A 15,459-nucleotide genomic window follows, 5' to 3' on the forward strand; every position below is an offset into this window, starting at 1 on the left:
AAGTCACAAGTCATCTCCTCAAAATGGTCTCTACCAGCTGGTTACCATGATTGTACTGAAAAATATCACTGCCGCCTGCCTACTGGTAGAATGGAAGTTCCTGGAGGGAAGGGGCTAATCTTTATCTTTTTATGCCCTGTACCTAGCCTAGTGTCTTGTACATCACAGATGCTTTATAAATTTTTGTTTTAAATTGAACTTTGGAAAAAGACAGTGCTGGACAAAGTGGTTTTTTTTTTTTTAGTATTTGTGAATGTTCCATGGAAGTAATCTCACATAGATGCGCTATATTTCTCACATCTTCCAATGTGATTGGCACTAGAGGAAGAGTGATGTATGTTCTGGCTGGTGTAATATGTAAGACTTAATCTGTACCAGTCATTTGGACCAAATCTTTTCTTGCTTCTTTCATATAAACAGAGAAGAACAATGTGAATTCATAGCCTCTGTAGGTCCACATATCTATTTAATGGCTAATGTGATGCACAGAAAACTAAAAGAACCATGGAAAGTCGATCAACATATTGAATAAGTTTCCTATCTCTATTTTTCAGAAAGATAGGGTAATAATTGCATGGGGTGAGCCTTGGGATGGAGTAACTACTATCTGTCTAGGGGTGGGAGGAAGTGGGAGAGGCACTATTCATATCAACTAGGTCAGAGAACCACTTATGTATCAGAGTATGGCCTGATACATTCATATCACGGGTAAAAAAATCCCAGAAATAAGACAGTGTTCTTTTTCATTTTAAAAGTATATTCAAGTATAAATGGAAAAAAAATCCATCAATTTGTTATGCAACCAGGAAACAGTAAGCTTTGTACATGCAATAATTGCTTTAAAATATAGGCAATATGCCAATGGTTGAAATTTAATAAGCTATAAAGAAATGAAAAAGTATGCATGTAAAATAGCACATACATGAAATACTATGTAAGTAACATAGTGTCTAAGACCACAACTTTGTTATTATTACTAAGGCTTCAATTTGTGATTGGTTTCTACTGTGAAGTATCTTCATTACATTCTTGATAATTCAATACAGTTAAGCAAATTTATTAAGCAAGAACATTTTCTTTACAGCATATAATGTACCCTAGAGCTAGTTGTCATTTAAGTACAACTTTTGAGGTCCTGAGGTGTGTGTGTGATCCAGGAGCATGATCAATGGATGAATTTGAAAAGCTTTGATTTGGTCACTTGAGAGGAATCTCTTTAATGTTGGTATTGTGGAGATAATCTTAACATCTGCCTTATATATAAACTGCTATATCAGGCTTAAATTGAGCTAGCTATCACTTATATAGCACTTCAAGGTTTGCAAAGTGCTTTACAAAAGATCTTATTTTATCCTCACAACATCCCTGGGAGATAGGTACATAATTCGCTCTGTGTTATAATTCATTTGGTGTGATAATCAAATTACATTGGATTTTTCTTGTATTTCTAAAGTTTGTAGAGTGCCTGTTTGGAAGCTATAAATCCACTCATTGTTCACTTTCCTCTGTTTCCTTTTTTTGTTGTATAAAGGGTGTTAACAGAACAAAGAAGGCGCTTTCTATACACCATCTTCAGTTTCTGAAATGGTAATGTACTTTTCAGGTTTGGCTGTCCATCTGCAGGCTTTCAATGAGGTTCTGGTATAATTCTGACCTTAGGAATCTGGGATAGGAGTCTCTCTCCATGTGCATGTACACAATTTTTTGAGCTTCATCAAAACAATTCTGGGTGGGTTCTTGAATGTTCTTAATGATGGCTTCTCTGGTGGGGCTGTCAATGTTAATCTGAAAAATTAAATGACATGTAGGTTCATGGAATATGCCCAAACATTGGTAAATTAAACCTCTAAACCTTTACAGTATGTTTCTCCTGTCTTTTCACTCAGAGTCCTTATTATTAGTGTCATTTTTTAGGCACTGAGAAAAAATTACAAGAGACAATTTTTAGTTTCCATTTTTGGTATATACCCATACCCACGCTGGAAAAAAATAATACTAGAGCAAAAATAAAAAAGAAGTGGTTTGTTAACTTTGGTGTGAAAAATAGGGAAGCGATGAGATGAAGGATCCTTTGAAGGAAAGGGGAAATTAATGATCTTATAAAAATGATTCTAATAGGCTCTTTTTCTGAATACTGGCAAACATCCACATCACATGGAATATGTCCCAAATTAAGAAGAGAATGAAGAGAAGTGGGGGGGGGGGAAGGACGAAGGAAGTGGCTTTAGTGAACCATGCGTTTTCCAGATGAGGGTTTTGGGGTATTAGTTAACAAAGTTGGGTTCTGTGGAAGGTACAATTTCCATATTCTATTCTCAACCCCTAGCCCACCATCAATAGGAACTTTTGTACCACATCCTCTCTTCATCATCTGGGACTCCTGTGAATCCCTTCACATTTGCCTACCTGCCCCAAGCCCCGCCGTCATTTCTTCTAGAGTAGATGTGGATGGAGAGTAGTGGCTTTAGAAATTTCCTCATGACTTGTTAATTTTAACTTTAGGTAGGCAGTAAGTTTAAGTGTGGTAACTAGCAAAGCCACAGGATCATATGATTTTATAGTTTGAATATACATTGGAGATCATCTGGTCTGATCCTTTCATTTTTACAAATGAGAAAACTAAGACCCAGAAGTGGTCTTTCCAAGGCCAGGTACCAAAGTTGGATCCCAGACAAGGACCTCAAGTCAACATTCACCTTTTTTTTCTACCACATCTATCAATTTAGATAGTTCAATCCATTCCCACTTTGGGTCTTCACCATTGTGCAGTAAGTGAGGTAGCATGAGACTTTTTAAAGAGCCCTGGACTAAGAGTCAGAGGACCTGGGTTCCCATACCTCATCTGTGTGATCATTTCCCTTCTCTTAAAGCCTTAGTTTTCCCATCTATAAAATCTAGCCCCCAGTTAAAGTAGGTTATTAAAATTCTGGACAATTGAATTAAACAGTTCAAATGTTCTACCTTCGGGTCTGTTCCCTCTACGCTTTCTACCTTGGCAATCTCTCACTCACTTTCAAGGCTTTAATGATCACATCTATTTAGGTAATTCCCAAATCTGTATCTTTAGGTCTGATCTCATCTCCCACTATTCTGTCATTCTTCCTTCCCTTCTCTGCCAAACTTCTGTAAAAATTGCCTATACTAATGACTCAGTTTACTTTATCAACATTAATTATCTTCAACCTCTTATAATTTGGTTCACATCCCAACTAATCTACTGAAATGGCTCTCTCCATAGTCACCAATAATATTCTAATTGATAATATATAATTGATAATAATTCTAATCCAATGAATTGCTGTCTTCATTTACCTTGAAACCTTGCAGCATTTGACACCCTTGACTCCCCCTTCCAAATGGAAACTTTTTCCTTTCTTGGATTTAGAGATAACACAGTCAGTTGGTTTGCTTCTAATCTAATTGCTTCTTCATTACTCTCTTTGCCAAATCTGATACTCTTTTCTCAGCCAATTTGACCTCTACGCTCTATTTAACACTCTTGACTACCCTCTCTTTCTGGATACTTCTCTCTGGGTTGTAATGACACTACTGCCTTCTGGTTCTCGTCCTACTGGTCTGACCATTCTTTCTCAGTGTCTTTTGCTGGATCATCCATATCACAGCCCATAATTGTTGGGATAATACAAGGCTCTGTCCTGAGCCCTCTTTTCTTTTCTTAAACTCTCTCTCTCTCTCTCTCTCTCTCTCTCTCTCTCTCTCTCTCTCTCTTCTCTCATGATGACTTGAACACCCATGGGTTTAATTAGCTTCTCTAAGCAGATGACTCACAAATCTATATACCCCAGTCCCTATCTCTTGGACATCAACAACTGATTGTTGCACATTTCAAACTGGAAATTTAAAGATTATTTAAACTAATCTTGTCCAAAATAGAATACATTATATTTCCCCAAATGTCCACCCCTCTACTGAACTTTCTTATTCCTGTCCAAGGTACCATAACTCTTCTACTCTCTTGAGTTTATAACATTAATGTTTTGTTTTTCTTCCCACTTTTCCTCCCATTCATATCTGATCAACTGCCAGTTCTTTCTTTCTCTACCTACACAATCCATTTCTCATCTGACCCCTTTTTTCTACTTATATAGGTACCACTTTAGTATCTACTCTTATTACCTCTTGCTTGGTCTATTGCAGTAGTTTTCTAATTGGTCTCCCTGCCTCAGTTGTTTCTACACTCTGATCCATTTTCCATATAGTGGCCAAAGTGATTTTTCTTAATCACAGATCTGACCATGTTACTCCTTTACTTAATAAACTTCAGTGACTACCCATTGTCTCTAGAATAAAATGTAAACTCCTCAATTTCCAGCTTCATTATGCTTTATTCGCCTACCTACACTCTACGGTCTAGCCAAAACCACCCTCTGTTTCTCACACCTGGAATTCCATCTTTAGTCTCTTATCCTTAAGCCATTTTCTATGATCACTCTACTCTTTGCTGCTGCCCTGACACTGACCAGCACTTCAGCTTCTGCTCTGGGGACCCTGGGCTTCTGCCTGCTGAGAATTCATCATATAGCTTGCATAAGGCCTATCATGCTGCTCTCTAGACATCTTCATGCCATGCCACTACCTGTATTAACACACCATCCCTGCCCCCACACCTAAATGCAACATTTCAAAAATTGTTTATAACCTTTTCCCTAAAATCTGTTCATCATCATGACTTTACTTTTTAGTCTGTGACACTAACATTCACGTTGTTACCTATGTTCAAAATCTTGATATTGCTACTAACTCACTTCTGACCCATATCTCTCATTTTCAATTATTTTTAAGTCCTGTAAAATCTGTCTTCAACATCTTATGAATTATTCTCTTACTCTATAGCCACTGCTGCCATCTTTATGCAGGTCTTCACTGCCACCTACTTGGACTATTGTAACAGTCTATTAAAAGGACTTCATGAGTCTACTTACTCCCTATTCAATCCATTTTTCAATACTTCTGCCAAGTTATGCATATTCCTTACGCATAGATCTAATCACATCCCACATCTTCACAAAGCTACGCTATGTTATCAATTTGCTCACATCTCTCTAACACACTTATCACATATTATTTTCCTTTATGAATATTTTTGTGGATATCACATCCATCCACTAAATTATATGTTCTATAAGGCTATGCCTATATCTTATTTACATTTTGTTTCATTAACTACACCTAGCAGAGAGCTCTGAATATAGTATGTAATTAATAAGTGTTTTTTAGTATAATTTGAAATATAATGCAATATCAGCTTAAATAGCCTTATACTTCACAGTAAAGTCATTACACTAATTACAGTTGATGTAATCATTCTGAGGAATTTCAGTGTTAGAATGATACAATGCTATTTGACATCTGCATATGTAGAACTACATACTTTTCAGAAGTATTTCTACATCCACATCCTCATTTCAGTCTCACAGAAACTCCATCAATGAGTTATGGAATGTTATTTATCTTTTCATTCTGCAGATGGTGAAGCAGACTTAGAGACCTGATGTCACAGAAATAGGGAACTTCAGAATTGAAAGAGACCTTAGTGGCCCTCTATAAATCAAGTCTTATCTGAAAAAGAATCCTCTCTACAACATATCTAGCTTTTGAATATCTCCAAAAGACAGCCTATTATTTCCCTAGGTAGTCCATTTCCAATTTCAGGATAGTTCTAATTGTCAGGAAGTTTTTTTCTTTTTTTTTTCCTCCTTAAATTAAATTCATATAGCTAATTAATGTCAGAATCAGGATCCAGGTCTCTTGATTTTCAGGTGCTTTCCTTGCTATACTGTATCCAAATGGTATCTTAAGGAATAAAAGTGATCAAATAACCTATTATTTGTCATGGATTAAGTTCATTCTTGCAGTATGTACAGGTTTATCTCGTTTTCTTAAAATGTCAGAAAATAATCAATCACTTGAGAAGAGTCTCTCTTTTCATACCCACCATCTTTCCTTTTTAGAGATGGAAATATATATTCTTGCAATCATAATAGTTATTATTACTAAGTAAGATATTACCTCTCTAGGGGACTGAGGTTTAATGTAAGTCTTGTAAAGCTTCTTGGCCTTAGAGATTCTGCTAAATCGTGACGCAGTTTTTTTGTATGTCTCACATGCCATCCAGAATTTCATATTCTCATCACTGTGCTCCATTTTTAAATATGCTGTGTAGATTACTGGACCATCTAAAAGTAATTGATAATTTTTTTTGTGGGCATACATTAAGAAACACAATTGAAAAATATTGAATAAAGATTGCATTAAAAATCTGAATCAAAGTTCTAAAACTCAAGAATAATTACAGATTTATAGTTTTGAAATATAAGTTAGTTTTGCTATTATTCATATAGGGCCTTTCATCTGAGGCACCCCAAATACATTTTACATGCCTTGTGAACAAGCTTTAGGTCTTAGGTTAAGCCAAACCTGTGGGGAGTCAGTAGTAGCAGCAGGAGCCAGGGTAGGACAGCTTGGTGAAGCAATGAATATTCAGATAATCACTTTCCTTTTCTCCTTCCTTGTTTGCAGCCCTCCCTACCTTCTCCCCTCCTCCCTCAGGCCACATGTGGCCCTCTAAGTCCTCAAGTGGGGCCCTTTGACAGAATCCAAACTTCACAGAAAAAATCCCCTTAATAAAAGGATTTGTTCAATAAAACTTGGACTCAGTCAAAAGGCTGCACCTAGAAGGCCACATGTGGCCTCGAGGCTGCAAGTTATCCACCTTTGGTCCAGTTCATTTATAACTGTCTATTGGATTGAACTGAATAAGGTATAATGTGAAATATAGATTAGAGTCTGAAGTGTCAAGATAAACTGGAATACATAAATTAAGGAGGACCCCAAGCATACATGACAAGTCAGGCTTCAGGTGTTAATCTGGCTTGAATTAATAGATCAGGGATTGAGTTTGGTCTAAACTGGGTGAGACACTTAACCTTTCCCAGTATCTTTGGAGACATCAGTATCTTTGGAACGAGGAAAAATAAGTGAACATGGAGTCACTGGCTCCTTAACAATGAGAGTCAGGGAAAAGCAGCTTGAGGGGCTCACCTTATGGCAGTAGAAAAGAGAAAACCTTCAGGGTACCCCAGAATCCTGAAGGAAAATGTAACAGGCCTGGCTCTTACTTCTGGATTCTTGTATCTCCCTTTCCTGACTTTAAAAACTCCTAAGGTTGGAATCTTCATTTCCTTTACTGGATGCTATGAGTGAAGGAGTCGCTGACATCTCCCATGTATGAATGAGGTAAAGAGATACACCCTTTTTGATTGCTTCCACAGTCAAAGAGTCTCCTTTTCAACACATGGTGAGTTGACCAGAACCAGTTATGGAATGTCTACAGATGCTCCACAGTCTGTCTCACCAAGGTTCTTTCCTCACTCATCACAACTTTGCTGGAAAAAGCTCCCTAACATCTTCCTTGTGGTAGCTGAGATCTTAAGTGGTCTCAGCATTCTCCAGACCTCCATTAAAAAACAGAAAAATGAAACATTCCTTCAGTTCTTGCCCTGAAGGAGCTTTCATAGCTTTTCATAGAGAAAACAACATAAATGCAGATAATTATGTACCACAAACCTTTGATCCCCCTGTGAGGTAAGTGCTATTATTAACCTAGTTTTGCTCATAAGGAAATTGAGAATGGGAAAAGTTAAGTGCCTCGCCCAGAGTCACACAGCTACAAAGAGTCTGAGGCAAGATTTGAACACAAGTCTTCCTGACTCCAATTCTATTGTCCCACCTACCTGCCTAGTAATTTTGTGGGAAATAGCACAAAGAACCCAGGAGCTTAGAAAAGGCCTTCCAGAGTACATGGCATCTGGACTATGCTTTAAAGGAAATCAGGGATGCTACAATTCTACACTAATTACCCAGTTTGGTTTAGAACATTCAGATCACTGATTGTTCTCTGAACCAACCTGATCAATTACCAATCTGATAAATTCTGGGCTAAATTTGAAAGTGAGGCTCACCCCAATAGTCTTCTGGGTAAAGACCAAAGTGAAGAATTTATTCAGCATGTTAACTGTCCCCTCTTCATTTCTAAGGGTAAGCTCTGTTCTTCAGTCATTGAGGGCCCTGTGTAACCACATGGGGGTTTACTCCTTTGGTCACATTTGAAGAACTTATTTTTAGAGTCCTTTGCATCTTGCTCCTTAAAATTACTTTGAACCTGCCTTTTTCCTGGCTGATACCAAATCTTGCCGTACTTTATGGGCTTCCAAGTTTTCTTTACTTGAACTAACCTTTATTTTCTATAATGATCTCTTTGACTTGGCCAGTTACTTATGTGATGGGATTTTCAAGTACTTGGTACTTTTGACTCTTGTTATGCTTTTTTATTTTTCTCAGAGCTTTTAATAAAGTATTTTAAAATAGTTTCCAGGCTTCTTGTGAGCTACTGATATTTTAAATTCTCTCATTTTTTTCTCTAATTAATTCCTACATTCTGTCATGGTTTCCCTTTCTAAAATTGTCTGTGTGATAAATTTCTTTGGTTTCCCCTCTCCTTTGTTGTTCAGTCATTTCAGTTGTGTCCAACTCTTTGTGACTCCATTGGGGATTTTCTTGGCAAAGATACTAGAGTAGCTTGCCATTTTTTTCTCCAGCTCATTTTATAGATGAGGAAACTGAAGTAAATGGGATTAAATGGTTTACCCAGGGTAAGTGTTTGAGCTAGTGAGTGTTTGAGGCTGGATTTGAACACAGGTCTTCTTGTCTCTTGGCCCAGTGCTCTATCCACTGTGTCACCTCACTGACCTATCTTCTTCTATGATACTGAATTTAACATGTTGTAATAGTTCTGGCTTATGGCATCTCACCTTCTAGGCCAGTTTCTTTTCCAGTCAGGATTGAGTTTATTTATCCTCTGTGGTTTCTTGAACTACCAGTTCTAGGAACCTGCCCTTTATCCTACAGGCAGGTTGTCATTAATTAGTTCCATGAAAACCTGGTTGTGTAACACAATGTTATAGGTGGTTATCAAGCTATAAGCTGAGTAATGGAATCAGAGCCACTAGGATGGAGGACTGAGGTGGCAGGGTGGGGAGGGTAAAGGAAGAGACAAAACTAGGGGAGGAGTCTAAAGATGTTATGGCATTGGATGTGGTCATAATGTTTTTAATGATGTTGGGCAAGGTAGGCCTTTATTTAGAAACCTCAACATTACAACAGAGGATTTTGGTAACCTAAATTGTTTTAATTCCCCAAATAGAGTTCTGACTATCAAAAAGGTCAGGTGGCTTTCTTTTGCTTCAAGACTAAAATACAAACTCTTTCATTTGGTATTTACAGCTTTTTTCTTTTTTAAATTCTGATTCTACTATACTTTTCCAGACTTACTACTCATTGCCCTCCTGTATATGATCCAGCCAAACTGCTCTTTGGTGTGTTTTCCACATAAGGCATTCCATCCTAGAGCTCTGTAATCATCCTTGGCAAGTATACTCCAGACCTACCTAAACAGTCAAGTTTCTTTCTGTATATTCATTTAAAACATCTTCTAGTCTACTCTGCCTAGATGGAGACTATTCCCTGAGAGCTACCTCCATGGGGGAGCCAGGTAGTAACCTATAATTTGCCAGAAGAGCTTAGTTCAGAAATAACAGTAACAAAAACTTTCATTGATGACAATGCCTTAAACAAATGCATTTTCTAATTCAATTCAACAAAATTTTATTAAGCAGTGACTATATGCCCAAGGCACTATCCTACAAGCTTGAAATACAATTACAAATCAATCCCTGCCCTCAATGAGCTTATAAAAACAAAAACAAAATTGTTGTTTTCAAGGAGTTATCATTCTAGATTTTCTTAGCTATTTAAAGTACTAGATTATGAAAATGAATAAAAACCATCAGATGTATACATTAAGTTAACTGAGGATGGTAATTATTTTACTGTTTTCTTTACACTCCCAGAACCATAGCATAGCGCCTGGCACATAGTTAGCACTAAATGAATAAGTGTATGTGCATATGTATTTTTATTAATAGAGGTGGCCCATATCTATTTGAATTTGACACCACTGGTAGAGAGAGAGAGAGAGAGCGTGGAAGAAACTGCCTCTACCAATTTGGGTGGCAACTTTTCTATGACATAATTTGGAGATTAGCTTTGGACACTGAGAGGTTAAGTACCTTGTTAGGTATTACATAGTCAGTAAAAGCCAGAGCTGGGGCTTAAACCTAGGTCTTCTTGACTCCAGCATCCACTATCTATCTTTAGGGGTTCTTTATATGGAGTCCATGAACCAGTTTTTTTTTTAAATTCTGATTCTACTATATTTTTTAAAAAATATTTTGGTGATTGTGTTTCATTAAAACTGATTTCCTTTGTCATCCTATGTATTTTTATGCATTTTTTTTTCCTGAAACGGTTTCCAGAGCATTCAGATTGCCAAAGGGGTCCATGACACAAAAAAAGGTTAGGAATCCTTTGGTTAATAACAAAGTTGCTGCTCACATATAATACAGGAAAGGAATTTATAGATACACAGATTATTTGTTGAGGGTAGCTTAATTCTGCTTAATGTAATTCTCAGTCTTTTAGTGTTTTCTTGCATCATTTGGTTCCCCCTTTGCATATTCTATTCCCAGTCCAAGCCAGAACCTTCTTAATCTCAGCTCTCTGTGGTTACGGAGGAAGCAAGGTACTTTCTGAGCATTTTAGGTTTTACCCTTGAATGATGACCACAGTGAATCATAGGCAGCCACTGATGTCCTTTATGTTTATAATTCTTTCATTTCTCACTCACAGCAAATTCCTTGAATTCTCTTTTCTGGGAATACCAAACCACTAGAACTGATCCTTATTTTGAAAGAAGATGTCATGATGTAATAGAAAGAGTTCTGAACTTGGAGTCAGAAGAGGTCAGTTTCTTAGCTGTGTGATTTTCCATATGTCATTGAACCCTCTGAATTTTGCTTTTCTCATTGGTGAAATGGACATAGCCCATATTTATATACTACAGACCTGTAAGGGGCAGTTACGTAGCATAGTGGATAGAGTGCTAGGCCTAGAGTCAGAAAGCTGAGTTCAAATCTGGTCTCAGACACTAGCTGTGTGACCCTAGGCCTGTCACTTAACTCTGTTTGCCTCAGTTTGCTTATCTGTAAAATGAGCTAGAGAAGGAAATGACTAACCACTCCAGTATCTTTGCCAAGAAAATCGCAAACGAAATCATGGAGAATCAGACATGACTGAAAAATGACTGAACAACAACAACAGAGCTTTAAGGTTCACAAACTGCTTTATATATGATGTTTCATTTGATCTTTACAATCATCCTGTGAAGTAATGCTATCACTATCCCCATTTCACAGATGGGAAAATTGGGACTGAGAAAAGTTAAGTGACCTTCCACAGGTCACACAGCTAATCAACATTCTCTTTTCTTCCTCATTCCAGGTTAAGTGTACTATTCACTACTCTAGTCTGCCTTGCCTACCTCACAGGGATATTGTAAGGTTAAAATGAAATCATGTAAGTGAAGCAATTACTAAATTTTATTTTCATGGTCAAAGAATCCATCACACCAAATGGCCAGGCTATTTGGGATGATAGTCTGTCTTCTTCTCTAGGCTGAGCAGCAGAAAGCTAGAATATAGTGTGGCTTTGAGACCGAATTCCTGGTCTTTGTAGCATGGAAGAATCTACCAGAAATTGTGCTCCACTGGCTTGTTCTTTGAGAACTTATGGCCGTGAAGCAGAGATTGCCTCCTCAAGGCAAGAAGTCATTGGAGTAAGGCTGAAGCATTCTACATTTAAGGTTTGGTTTCAAGACTTTTGCAGGTAGCCTCCTTGTCTTTGATAAACTAACAGATTCTGCAACACTTGTATTTTTTCCTTACTACCCATAACAACTTTCATCTTCATTCAAGCCATCAGGGTTTCTTGTCTTTTGATCCCTGGTTTTGTCTCAGTAGCTTCCTTTACTCTCCATCCTCTTTCCTGACCTAGGGACCACGAACATATGTGGCCAAAATGTCATCTTTGTTTCTCATTTCCTGCTTTGATTTTGTTTTTAGCTCTTTCACTATTGTCTTCTTTCAACACTACCATGTCCAAAGACCAGATTTATAAGATATCAGATTGATATCGGAGCCAGTAGACACATATTTAGGATTGGCGTGGGGAGTTTCTTCATACAGCCAAGGCTAAATTACATAAGTGATCATTTTCTTCTTAGATACTTGACAATAGTAAATTGCTAGAATCCTTTTTGGGTGTGTCTCATTCTAAATTTAGAAAGGGATGATAATGCTTTGCAGTAAGTGGTACTATTTATGCATGCTCTTCCAGGGAATTGTGCACATATACTCATGCGAATACTAAATATTCTTGGTGACTAATGTTATAATTAATACCAGAGGAAATAGTAGTGCTTGACTTGGCAAACTGTTTTTTTTTTTTTTAACACTTGCAAGTTGTCATCTGGAAGGCTATGTGAAAAAAGAGCTAAATTAATCACCAATCTTCCCCTATTAAAACTGTATATATACACACATATATGTATATATGTGTAGAATGAACATGTATAAAATATACATATATTTTAACAGAGGGAAGTTGGTGGTTAATTTATATTTTATTATGTATTATGCTATAATATTTACACATATATTCTTATTGTAAAAGATGGAGATAATAGGTAACTATCATAGCATAGCTATAAAATACTTACATTTTGTTGTCATCAGTTTTTCAAAAGACTCAGCCCACTGGAACACTTCTTCCAGAGAAAGGCTTTGGAAAGAAACAAGACAGTTGAATGACCTAGCTGATTTTGTAAGTCTTTCTGAATAAAAACTAAATGACTAAACCTTGGAAATGTGTATTAAATGAAACAACATAGAATCATGACTATCCTTTGGACAGGAGCTCATTCTTCAATGACTCCTTTTACATCTTAGATAATTTGGTGTTCTGTATATCATGAATTTATAGTTTACTAAAATCTAAGGCCAAGTAAATTGAATCACTACATCCTATTGTACTATAAGAATATGATGAAATGTATAGTAACTTTGATGTAACAAGCTACAATTTAAATAGCCCTTTAAGGTTTGCAAGGCTTTTTTATATAAGCTATCCCATATAGTCCTCAAAACAACCCTGAAAGATGGATGAGGAAGGGAAGAATGGGAAGGGAATAAGTATTTATAAAGTGCCTACTATGTCCAGGTACTGTGCTAAGCATTTACATTTACAAATATTATCCCATTTTATCCTCACAACAAACCTGGAAAGTAGGTACTGTTATTATTCCCATTTTATAGTTGGGAAAACTGAGGCAAACAGAGGTTCAGTGACTTGTTCAGGGTCACACAGCTACTAAGTAGTGTGTGTGTGTGTGTGCGTGTGTGTGTGTGTGTGGTCCAGTGTTGTATCCACAGCATCACTTAGCTGCTATTATTATGCCAGTTTTACAGATAAGGAAATCAAGGCTGTGAGAGGTTCACTGATTTTTTTTTTTAGGTTTAGACTGCTACAAAGAATCAGAAGTAAGATTAGAACTCAGGTTTTCCTTATTCCACGCCCCTTGCTATATCCACTACTGTACCATCTCTGCCTTGGTTATAATAATAAATATTCACATTTACACAGTGCTTTAAGACTATAAAGAATTTTCTGTCATTATTCCATTTGCTCCTCAGGCAAACTCTGTAAAATATATTGTGTAAGTATTGCTATTCCTCTTTTATTGTTGTTGAAATAAGAGTGATTTGCCCAATATCCTAGAACTAGAAAGTGACAAAGAACCCTATCTTCTGACTTCCTACTGCTTTGTAATCTTAGATTAATTTCAATCCCCATTCAAATGACAAATGAATTTACCTCATGACAATAGTAACAATAGACTATCATTATTTCTATTATTATTAATGATAGCCTTTTTCTATCATCATAATAATAACAATAATAGCTAACATTTATATAGCACTTTAAGGTTTGCAAAGCGCTTTACAAATGTCTCACTTTATCCTTACAACCATACTGGGAGTTAGGTGCTTTTGTCATCCCCATTTTCCAGATGAGAAAACTGAGAAAGAGAGAAGCTAAGTGACTTGCCCAGGGTCACACAGTTAGTAAGTCTTAGATTCAATATTCTCACCTGCACCACATAGCTGTTTCTCATTATAATGCATCCTTCTAAGATTTTCTATCCAAGATAACTTTACAGCCTCATTTTCAATAGAACATGCCCTGAGTTACTTTTCCATTTGTTTTATCAACAGTATTTTTTTGATAAGACAATCGACCAGAGTTAGTATCAGTGTTCCCTCTAATTATTTTTTGCAATTAGATGACCACATTCCATATTGGAAGGGACTTCCAAGATCATCTAGTCCATTCAGTCAACCAAAGCCCAAATCCCACTTGTTACTACCTGTTCTCTCAATGGAAGCAGAGCCATTGCTGGGAAATTATTTACTACTACTTCCTCCTTCCTCTCACTTCTTCTAGTAAACATTAAATAAGTTCACCTACAGGATGGCCAATAGACTTGATGAACATTAGAGATGGAAGGGATATTGGAGGTCATCTAGTCTGACTCTTCCTCAAAGGAGTCAGGTAGTGTAGTGGAGAGAACATAGAACTCAGGGTCAGGAGAGCTGCACTAGATTCCTGGCTCTGACATTTCATAAGGTTGCTTGATTAACAGGAAGTCCTCCCTGCCTCCTCAAATATATCTCTTCCCTGTTTGATGATAGGTGGTGCAGTGTAGAGCATATTGGATCTAGAGTTAAGAAGACTTGAGTTCAAATCCTGCCTTAGACACTAGCTTTGTGACCCTGGGAAAAACACTTAACCTCTGTCTGCCTCAGTTTTCTCAACTGTAAGATGGGGATGATAATAGCACCTAGGGCTGTGAGTGAAGATTAAGTGAGGTATTTGTAAGATATTTGCAAACTATTATTATTATTATTATTGAGTTATTAAATGGGAGACAAAGTCATTTATTCAACAATTCTATAATCGAGATAAAGGAAATCAGAAATACCTAGAACCAAAGTTATCATTTGGAGTGTGTTTGAAAGGAAATCAAGGTATACATTACCACCATCAGATCCTTTCTATTTTGATTGGGGGGAGGGGGTGGAGGTTGTGGCAAAGCAGTAGAACATTGGGTATCTGAAGGGATTTGGGCAGTGCCATCTAGTGGGGAAAGCTTATAGAATGTGTAGAGTAGGAGCACTGAAGGCAAATTCTTTATAATTTTTGTTATGCCCATGCCTGCATCATTTTAATTGAGAAAGGAAAAATACAATCTCTGTTTACTTAGAGAAATTCTACATTGCATGAAGTTTTGCTAGTACATTGGTTGAGGACGTGTAATCTTAGAAAGGGACACGCAATCTTAAAATATTTATGAAGAAATATACTTTTATTCATTGCAAATCATTAAAGAGTGTTTAATAATAATAATAATAATAATAATAATAG

At 36.8% G+C, this 15,459-nt stretch overlaps 1 protein-coding gene across 5 annotated transcripts in view; it reads right to left on the reverse strand.

Moving 5' to 3' along the window:
* Window positions 1-836: 836 nt before the first annotated feature.
* RGS13 (regulator of G protein signaling 13) overlaps window positions 837-15,459 on the reverse strand; it is a 42,907-nt gene continuing 28,284 nt past the window's right edge. For 4 of the 5 annotated variants that reach the window (XM_027843371.1, XM_027843370.1, XM_027843372.1 and 1 more), the window contains 3 exons: window positions 12,695-12,756; window positions 6,031-6,197; window positions 839-1,785 (listed from right to left, as the gene is read on the reverse strand). In XM_027843371.1, coding sequence (XP_027699172.1) covers window positions 1,600-1,785; window positions 6,031-6,197; window positions 12,695-12,756 — 415 coding nt within the window. In that variant the 3' untranslated portion in view covers window positions 839-1,599. Of the gene's footprint in view, window positions 1,786-6,030; window positions 6,198-12,694; window positions 12,757-15,459 lie in introns of all 5 variants that reach the window. The other variant, XM_027843369.1, reaches the window with a different exon arrangement.

This window comes from Vombatus ursinus, unplaced genomic scaffold (assembly GCF_900497805.2).
Source record: "Vombatus ursinus unplaced genomic scaffold, bare-nosed wombat genome assembly UNPS02014909.1, whole genome shotgun sequence".
Lineage (NCBI taxonomy): Eukaryota > Metazoa > Chordata > Mammalia > Diprotodontia > Vombatidae > Vombatus > Vombatus ursinus.